Source organism: Nerophis ophidion, linkage group LG07, assembly GCF_033978795.1.
Source record: "Nerophis ophidion isolate RoL-2023_Sa linkage group LG07, RoL_Noph_v1.0, whole genome shotgun sequence".
Taxonomy (NCBI): domain Eukaryota; kingdom Metazoa; phylum Chordata; class Actinopteri; order Syngnathiformes; family Syngnathidae; genus Nerophis; species Nerophis ophidion.
In genome coordinates this window covers 62,293,280-62,303,264 of record NC_084617.1, presented here as the reverse complement: position 1 = coordinate 62,303,264, position 9,985 = coordinate 62,293,280, and the positions used below count along the sequence as shown (strand labels likewise).

Below are 9,985 nucleotides of genomic sequence, written 5' to 3'. Positions count from 1 at the left end.
GGGTCACGAGGGTGGAATACTTCTCTTATTTGTATTTCCATTCATCCATTTATTTTCTACTGCTTATCTTTTCGTAGTCGCGGGGGGTGCTGGAGCCTATCTCAGCTGCATTTGACTTTATTAAATGTCTTTATACTATCATTTGGTGCAGCCGGGCCAGAGCAGGAGGGGATACAAAGAGAAAAAAAGGAAGACAAGGGGGGAAATTGTGGAGACAAGAGGGGGATTAGACTGAGGGACGAAAACAACAACAGCAAACACAACAATAACAACAACAACAATGGAGCAACATCAGCAAGTACGATACGTACAAGTATGATGGTAAAAGTAATAGCAAAGAAGCAGTTAGTGAAATAAATAATAATACAGAAATGACAATGAGCATTTTTACACTACAAATGGAGCGATACAAATACCAATAGAAATTGCGTTATTTATAATGAATAATTATCAACAATACAGTTGTTCAAATGCAACAATACATATGCGTAATGATAACTAGAGATACAAAAAAAAGCATAGAAATGGAGGGGAAAAAAGAGAAGCAAGCTATATTAACCTTGTAGATTGTTATCAATCAATCAATCAATCAATCAATGTTTACTTATATAGCCCTAAATCACTGGTGTCTCAAAGGGCTGCACAAACCACCACGACATCCTCGGTAGGCCCACATAAGGGCAAGTAAAACTCACACCCAGTGGGACATCGGTGACAATAATGACCTAGTGGGACGTTGGTGACAATGATGACTATGAGAACCTTGGAGAGGAGGAAAGCAATGGATGTCGAGCGGGTCCAACATGATACTGTGAAAGTTCAATCCACAATGGATCCAACACAGTCGCGAGAGTCCAGTCCAAAGCGGATCCAACACAGCAGCGAGAGTCCCGTTCACAGCGGAGCCAGCAGGAAACCATCCCAAGCGGAGGCGGATCAGCAGCGCAGAGATGTCCCCAGCCGATACACAGGCAAGCAGTACATGGCCACCGGATCGGACCGGACCCCCTCCACAAGGGAGAGTGGGACATAAAAGAAAAAGAAAAGAAACGGCAGATCAACTGGTCTAAAAAGGGAGTCTTTTTAAAGGCTAGAGTATACAAATGAGTTTTAAGGTGAGACTTAAATGCTTCTCCTGAGGTGGCATCTCGAACTGTTACCGGGAGGGCATTCCAGAGTACTGGAGCCCGAACGGAAAACGCTCTATAGCCCGCAGACTTTTTTTGGGCTTTGGGAATCACTAACAAGCCAGAGTCCTTTGAACGCAGATTTCTTGCCGGGACATATGGTACAATACAATTGGCAATATAGGATGGAGCTAGACCGTGTAGTATTTTATACGAAAGTAGTAAAACCTTAAAGTCACATCTTAAGTGCACAGGAAGCCAGTGCAGGTGAGCCAGTACAGGCGTAATGTGATCAAACTTTCTTGTTCTTGTCAAAAGTCTAGCAGCCGCATTTTGTACCAACTGTAATCTTTTAATGCTAGACATGGGGAGACCCGAAAATAATACGTTACAGTAGTCGAGGCGAGACGTAACAAACGCATGGATATTGATCTCAGCGTCTTTAGTGGACAGAATGGAGCGAATTTTAGCGATATTACGGAGATGAAAGAAGGCCGTTTTAGTAACGCTTTTAATGTGTGCCTCAAAGGAGAGAGTTGGGTCGAAGATAATACCCAGATTCTTTACCGTGTTGCCTTGTTTAATTGTTTGGTTGTCAAATGTTAGAGTTGTATTATTAAATAGAGTTTGGTGTCTAGCAGGACCGATAATCAGCATTTCGGTTTTTTTGGCGTTGAGTTGCAAAAAGTTAGCGGACATCCATTGTTTAATTTCATTAAGACACGCCTCCAGCTGACTACAATCCGGCGTGTTGGTCAGCTTTAGGGGCATGTAGAGTTGGGTGTCATCAGCATAACAGTGAAAGCTAATACCGTATTTGCGTATGATGTCACCTAGCGGCAGCATGTAGATGCTGAAGAGTGCAGGGCCAAGGACCGAACCCTGGGGAACTTATAGTAACAATAGGTTAAGCTTTGTCAGTGTGCCATGTGTTACCCAGTTTGCATTAAATAATTTATAACCGACCGACCGCATTTCTTCATACTTAGCTTTCGCCAGTCCCACCAGACACACCTGTGAGCTTGATCATAGATTTATTATACAACTCCTGATACCAAGTTGCCCTTTGCTGTATTTGTTACATCTTTGTTACATGGGACAATGAAAAAAATACAATCTAAAGGTGCCTAATTGTAGCCAAAAGCTAGGTTCCGTCTGCAATCCGCAGCAGGTTGATGACCTAGGATCGGGGACGATCAGGAACAAAGTGATCACAATAGTTAAAGTGCATAATGTGAGGGTTGTGTGGCATATTGTTGCCAGATTCGGTCCTAAGTTGATGGGTCAGCAAGAACACAGCAAAAGGTAGGAACTAAGAGATTTATTAAACTCAAAAACGGGCAAGAACAAAAACACTGGTGCTAATAGAAACAGGTAAACAACTGGCGCTAGCATGGGCGCTAGGAATAAGAACAGAAACACGATACTTGGCACGAAGGCACAAAAAGGGAAAAAAAAACCAACTAGCATGAATGCTAGGAATAAAATAAAGCTTAGCGTGAAAGCTAGCAAGATAGAGCATGAAAGACAAGTCATCAGCAGTTGCGTGAAAGCAAACTAAGATATGACAATGAACTAACAAAAGGGGCGAGCTTAAATAAGGAAGGTGATTATTACAACAGGTGTGCAGGGACCGTGAGTAGCAGGTGAAAACAATCTGAAACCATGGTGACAGACTAAACAGGAACTAAGGAGGTCGAACTACAAAACGTGATACAGAAAAGGAACAACAAACAAGAAATATGTAAAAATCAGAGTAGCGGATCGCAACACATAAGGCAGATGGAGAAGTGCTAAATTGTTGCATATAATAATTGTGCTGAAGGTAGAAAATACACATCTTCTTTGGCCCAGTAAGTTAAAGTGCTGCTATTATTGCATGTAGTCCTATTATACAAGTAGTTAGCAATAACAGATGTATTTAAGCATGAGAAATTGGACCAAAAAAAGCTAACATTAGTGTATGTATGTATGAAATATTGCAAATAAAAATGGAAATAAAAATCGACATAAATATACTGGAACTAATGGCAAATATTTCTAGCTTGAATATATATCCGTGCTTTTGTCCCTGAATGTGATGTATCACCTACAACCCATCAGAAACTAATGCCAAAAAAAGAAACGCGTAAAAAAACAAAAGTCTACGGAGGGCTTTTTTGCAAAGGGAAAAGGCCAGGGGCTCCCACTAATTCCACTAATGAGTTCTTCATGTATTAATTTTTCATGCACTTTCATGCATTTTCATCAGTGAAAATAATGCTTACATTAAACCGGTCAGTGGTGCAAAAAAGTTTGTGGAACCCTGAACTAGGAGACAAATTCAAAGCTCAAGAAGTGGTTTTTTTTATATATAATTTTTTATTTAGCATTGATTGTGCAAACCTACTGTATGTAGAATCATGCACACATATAAACTATGTGTAGTGCACATAAAGAGGAGGAGACATAGCCTACTAAAAATGTATTATTTGTTGAATAGGATGTGACCGAGTAGTTTACAATATGTATTTTTTAATTTTATGAGGTAATTAACTTAGAATTTTTACCAGACCTATAAGCGGGGTGGTCAAAGTGCGGCCAGAGGGTTGTGACTCATTTTCTTTACTGAAAAAACTGAATTGAACAAACAGTATGTACATTTTAAACTGTATTCAGAATTTGACTGGAGGCCAATGAAGACCGGATAGAATGGGGGTAACATGAGCTGTTTTGGGTGTACCGGTCAAAAGTCTGACAGCAGCATTCTGTACATTCTGAAGTCTCTTTAGCATTGACTTGTTGAAAAGAGTGAAAAGAGAATTGCAATAGGTAATAGGAGATGGGAAAAAAATAAAATAAATAAATAAGACGAAATTAATGCATGATCATTTCGAGATCTGATTTTGACAACAAATGTCTCACTTTAGAACCATTTTTTTAGGTGATTATAGCAGTTTTGGTCAGTTGACGACAGTGACCCTCCAAAGACATTGACTGATCGAACACAAGCCCAAGGTTTCTGAGGCAGGCTTTGATGCACCAAGAGAACCAAGGTAGCTCTAAATCAGGGGGATCTTTTCATCAGGAGCAATGACCAGACATTCTGTTTTGTTAGAATTTATCTGAAGGAAATTTGAGAACAACCAGTTTTTGATACACGTTCCAAGAACACAGATAAAAAGTGAAACTCTGAATCATTGAAGGAACAATAAAGTTGAATATCATCTGAATAGAAATGGTAAGAAACATTTTTAAAACTGCGGATCAACCAACAAAGAGGCATCAGGTTCAAAAAAATAAATAAAACAGGCCTCTTGAAAGTTCAACTAGCAAATACTAAATCAAAACATGTAGTTTCCTCTGCTTTCTGTTCTGCTAGCCATCCTGTTGTCATACAAGAATGTAGATTATAGTTTGATTTAGCATGCCGATTAAGTGTTCATTTACAAATCTAGCCTATTTCTATTTGTCCATCAGTAGCATATTTTTAAAGACTACTCCAATTGTTTAGCTGACTATTTATATATGTGTGTGCCATTGCATTAGTGTTTTACAAGCTTCTAATCTTATTCTACAGAATAAAATGGACGGTGTCCAATTTAGAAAAATCAAAAAATGGTCAAAATTTCCAAACTTCTCGAGCTTAACTTCCGGTGGTAAATTTCCGGAAACTTTCCGGAAATTTACCGAAAACTTTGCACCCCTAGGCAACCCTGGTCCCAAGCGAGTATCCGATCTCAAGTTGCGAAAACAGGAAGTGGCACCGGAACCATACAAGCCTCAGAAAACTTACCCATACAATAACCATGAAGCTAAAGTGTTATCTTACACCTTGTGGACAGACAAAGGCTAGCAACGCAGGTTTAGCAAGCGGTGCGCGCTCCCGCGAAGGAAATCGATTTATGTTAGGCAACCACATTTTGGCACAACACCGGCGGTGAAATGGAAAAATGCCCGCCACCTCTCCCGTCCAAAGGCAAAACCTAGTAACTCACTTCTAGCTGATTTTGAGAAAACAAAGGAAAACCAATCTATCTTGATGCTGTCTTACAAAGATCTACAAAGTCATCAAACGTATGAATGTTTTCTTGAGTTTTCATTTTCTTGCCGATTGAGTGATGGATTGAATCTGCCATCATGAACGTGTGTCCTTTCTCCAGATATTTTATTACAATCTCGGGTGGGCCCCATTCTTTGTTTGCACATTGGGCAAGAGCTGTGTACAGCGTCCAGTTTTTATTTTGACCTCCACAGATATCTGCCCAAAAGAGTATGCTAGGGGAAGAATCAAGAACAATACATTTAATGAAGGTGCTTGCAACGTCCTGGGCCAATCTTCCAAATATCCCCTCGTGCCATAATATCACATAATCAGGTTGACCGTCGGCCCCCATTCGTGCAAATATCTCATTAAAGACAATAAGGCGACTGACAAAGAAGCTCCGATTGGTCCCTTGAGATACTAGGTTTTTCTGTTGTATCTACGCGGTTATGTGGTAGTTGCTAGGTCCTGCCATGCGCGTAACAGCTTACTTACGGAACAAATTACAATATCGCATACACTAATGTAAAGCATATCACCTAGGAACTCCAAAATTATTATCAGCTCAGTTTTGACCAAAATTGAGTTACTGGGTTTTGCCTTTGGACGGGAGACCTTCACACGAATCAACCGACTACAGACAGTACCACTGACTTACACGGCACAGGATGGGTGCTTCAAATATTTTATTTCTTTATTTTTTCATGTTTCATTTGTTTAATACAATTCTTTTAATTTTGACAGTGCCACCTAAGATGTTTTAATTGCTGAAGCGGGTTTATTGAATGTTAAATGTGCTGAAAATTAGACCCTTTTGTACACTGTTGAGGTGGTTCAATACGCAATAGCGTGCAAGTGTGTTTCTGTATATTATCTCCAGCCATGTTTATGTGGTGACATAAATTCCGATATTTTAAGAGGTGAATTCGGAATAAGTAAGACATCACTGAAGGCCTAGATGACAAATGCACGGCCCGCCACTATGTGTTCCTCAAGGTTAATTTTTAAGTCCTCTCTTTTTTATTGTATGGGCTATTCAACTGGTGGCCCGAAGGTTCAGTTCAAAACATTTATGAGCTACTCACATTTTCTTTAAAAAAAGCAGAGCGCTCCTGTAACTGTGATACACTAAAAAATACCAACATTAATTGTCTACTTCAGTGGATGCTGGTTCTCCCGACAATACAAAATGAGAATAATAGTGAAGAAAGAAGTCTTAGCTTTGTGGAAATGGGGCCCCAAAACAATTAGATTAAGTATCCCTGCTTTAGACTGACGAAAAAAATGGTTGACAATTTGAGCCAATGATAATGTCAACATGAAACTGGATGTTGTTGTAACATTTAGAATAGAAGTAATGACTCGACTGGTCAGTAGGATAAAATCATGCAACGGTGGACATCAATGGCATTTGAAAATTGTTTATTCACATGGTAGCCATTGTATTGCAAGGCAAGTGCACAATATCAATAAATAAAGAACCACAATAACATTTCATGGCAGTGCAATAGGCGATACCCAAAAAGATATTACTTTAAAACAGTGTTTTTATTGTACTTTAGAGTGGTTGAATGCGAATGTAAAGAATGTATGATTGGAGTGAGAGCTGCAAAATATCAGCGAAGGATTGCCTAGGAAGTCCAGGAAACATGTATGCTCAGACTAATCAATGAATCTCCCTATTATGTCCCATTTTGTATTTTGATGATGATCATGCAGTGTCTATGTTTCTTCTGTTATTATTTTATAAATGTTCTGTCAGCAGACGTGAGCCATCTCCATGGACACGTGATCGGCCATCCTTTGCCGTAGGTGGTTGGCAAAGTCGACCTGTGTCTGAGAGAGCACTTTGTTGATGATGGTCTTTGGGATCCAGCCCTGCACACAACAAACATTGTCACTGGAATGGAATTTTTAGCTATTAAAAAATGAATTAGAAAAGACTGCTGAGTACCTTTAAATCTATGTTGAGTAACCAGGTGAACTTGGTCTTAGTCGGGTCTTCAGTGCTCGGCTTCATGACGATACAAGTGGGTCCATTCTCCGCCCTGGCGAATGCAAATGTAGTTCAAGCACGGATACTCAAACTTTTTGACGTGGGGGTCACATTGGGCAAAATAATTTGGCTGGGGGCCCGGGCTATCTATTTGTGTGTGTGTGTGTATATATATATATATATATATATATATATATACATACATGCATACATACATACATACATATACATATATATATATATATATATATATATACATACACATATATATATATATATATATATATATATATATATATATATATATATATATATATATATATATACATGCATACATACATACATACATATACATATATATATATATATATATATACACATATACACATCAGGTCGGGAAAAACACAGACTATTTCATCCATACAAGCCTATTTTGCAGGTTTCCCTGCTCTTCAGGGGATTTTATTGAATAAAATCAATAAACTAACCCTTGAAAAAAATCAATAAAATGCCCTGAAGAGCAGAAAAACCTGCGAAACAGGCTTGTAGGGATGAAATACCCTCGGCGTTTTTTTTTCCTGACCTAATGTATATTCCGCTCTACCCTGGTATCAAGGACTGTATAATGGATAAACCACATAAATCTCGACTATATATATATATATATATATATATATATATATATATATATCCTATTTGTTGTTGTCTTGTCCCCCCTCTTGTCCCCACAATTTCCCCCTCAGTTTTTTTCTTCTTTCCATCCCCTTCTTCTACGGTCCAGCTGTGCCTAACATTAAATATATCCAAAATTTTTCCATCCGTCCATACCCTACCGCTTATTCCCTTAAAAGGTCGCGGGGGGCCTGGTGTCTATCTCAATTTATTTTATTAATTTTTTTAAACTTGAGACGCATGTGCGGCCTGCGGCCCGTAGTTTGGGGTCCCTGATATAAAGCAACAGTGCAAGTTATTCAGTCATTCAACAGTCAGTCATTCCTTACCGGACCACACCCCTCTGCTCAGGCATCTTGGGGTGCTGAGTGGACATTCCAGCCAAGAAGCAGGTGGAGCCGCGACGTTTGGCACATCGAACGCTGACAAAGTCTCGAGGCCCCACAACGTTGCCAGGGGTGTCTCCAGATACCTCATGAGTCACCATTGTGTCCTGGCCGATCCTTTGAAGGATCTGTCGGATGGGCCATTTTTAGCACATGAAAGAAGATGCAGAATTATATTAGAAACCAAGCCTACCTTTACTTGCTTCACATTCGGGTTCCAGTCCCCCATCTGCTCCATGTTTCCCACCAGCTCCTCGTAAAGACTGTCTGGATGTTGCTCGAGCATCACTTCCAGCCGGAACACTTTCCCAATGTCAGGCAACACTTTGCTCAGGACTTTGTCTCCATTTTCCTGAGGTGCATCACAGACATACAGTAAGTCACTTTCCAATATCATCCACTCACTTTCTTCATTCCCATGCTCGTAAAAACAAAGCTGTATCGATCTTTAACTGTCAGCTAATGGCAGCGACTAAGACCCCATGTTTTGGGCGTATCTCACCGACCCTGACATTTGCTTGCAACGTGAAGCATGACAATTAGCCGAGAGACAGCTCTTCTCTTAAAAAAAAGTCTAAAGTTGGGGCACTCTTAAGTTGAGGTAGCACTGTACAAGAGATTGTACTTACAGCAACAGTTTCAACAGTCCAGCCCTCCTGCTCACCGAGGATGCTGATAGCCTTCTGCAGAGCATTTTCACCTTGCTTGACATAAGACAATTCCTCCTCACTGTATCCGTCCTCCCGAATTGGAGAACCTTACAACAAACTTTTATGAAAATCAAAAAAAGATTTGATGTGTCAATCATGCCTGTATGCCAGGATTAAATAACTCACTGAGAAGTGAACTCCGTCTGCGCACTTGGCTCATCCATTTACTCTGGCCAGGACCCACAAGTCGGTCTAGTTCATGGTGAATAGCCACCATGGCGTTCTTTCTCAGTCCTTGCAGATGGAGACAAAAATATAGACCAATTTATTATTTAAGTTCAATTTAGAAAACATGCATTTTTAAAACCATAACAACAGAAAAGTGTCGATCTGGGAATTCCCTCACTCACCTCTCACGTTTCTCATATGACGGTAGGAGATGCCGGCACACAGTTTGAAGGTTGCGGGCAGCATTTTGTCTGGAAGAGATTAAAAACCTATGAAAGCAAATAAATCTCAATATTAATATGATATTCAAGTTTGTAAAATATAGTTAAGGTGAGGACGGTGTTGTCAAGAGAACTTGGATTTACTGGACTGTGGATGTCTGAGAGGGCCTGTATATATACAAAATGTACCCACAAGGCCACTGTGCTATCACCGCGCAGATAAACACACATACACACACATCACCTCAGTCTTCGCCAAGGTTGCTTGTACTTTTGCTTGTTGCTTGTCCGACTCTCACACGATGTTAGATAACGTCCAGTGCCTAAAGGCGAACACTGGATAGCGCAGAAAGGTCAGTGGGAGAATGACTCATCTTATCCCTTCATGGTTTGAAACTGTCGAGAAAAAAAAAAATCTGTTGCTGGTTTTGGCTCTTTCCCGGCTAACCTTCATTATGACTGATAGAGTATGTTGCCATGAGCTCAACACACTTGTCATTTGTAATTGATGGTGAAGCATTAACCCTGATGTTCTGTTGGTGGGCTTGGACACTGCGTCATGTGATCACCTTGAAACACTACGGAAGACATTCTTGGAACACACCAAAAATTAGTGGATTTATTAATAAATTAAGAGTAGGGCTAAACCATCTTGTTTGCCCTAATACAAACCCCGCTCCC

At 40.0% G+C, this 9,985-nt stretch overlaps 1 protein-coding gene across 1 annotated transcript; it reads right to left on the bottom strand.

Moving 5' to 3' along the window:
* Positions 1-6,556: 6,556 nt before the first annotated feature.
* Positions 6,557-9,438, bottom strand: star (steroidogenic acute regulatory protein). The gene is made up of 7 exons (XM_061905024.1): positions 9,266-9,438; positions 9,042-9,149; positions 8,835-8,962; positions 8,399-8,557; positions 8,149-8,333; positions 7,106-7,199; positions 6,557-7,029 (listed from the first exon to the last, which is right to left on the bottom strand). Exons 1-7 carry the CDS (start codon positions 9,327-9,329, stop codon positions 6,910-6,912), a joined length of 858 nt encoding a protein of 285 aa, XP_061761008.1. The 5' UTR covers positions 9,330-9,438; the 3' UTR covers positions 6,557-6,909.
* Between the last annotated feature and the right edge of the window lie 547 nt (positions 9,439-9,985).

Excerpts from the sequence above, each read along its gene's own strand:
- star (XM_061905024.1), bottom strand. The coding sequence starts at position 9,329 with ATGCTGCCCGCAACCTTCAAACTGTGTGCCGGCATCTCCTACCGTCAT. Across the intron at positions 9,150-9,265 it reads TCATATGAGAAACGTGAGAG|GACTGAGAAAGAACGCCATG; the intron begins GTGAGTGAGGGA and ends TCCATCTGCAAG. Across the intron at positions 8,334-8,398 it reads CGAATGTGAAGCAAGTAAAG|ATCCTTCAAAGGATCGGCCA; the intron begins GTAGGCTTGGTT and ends CCCATCCGACAG.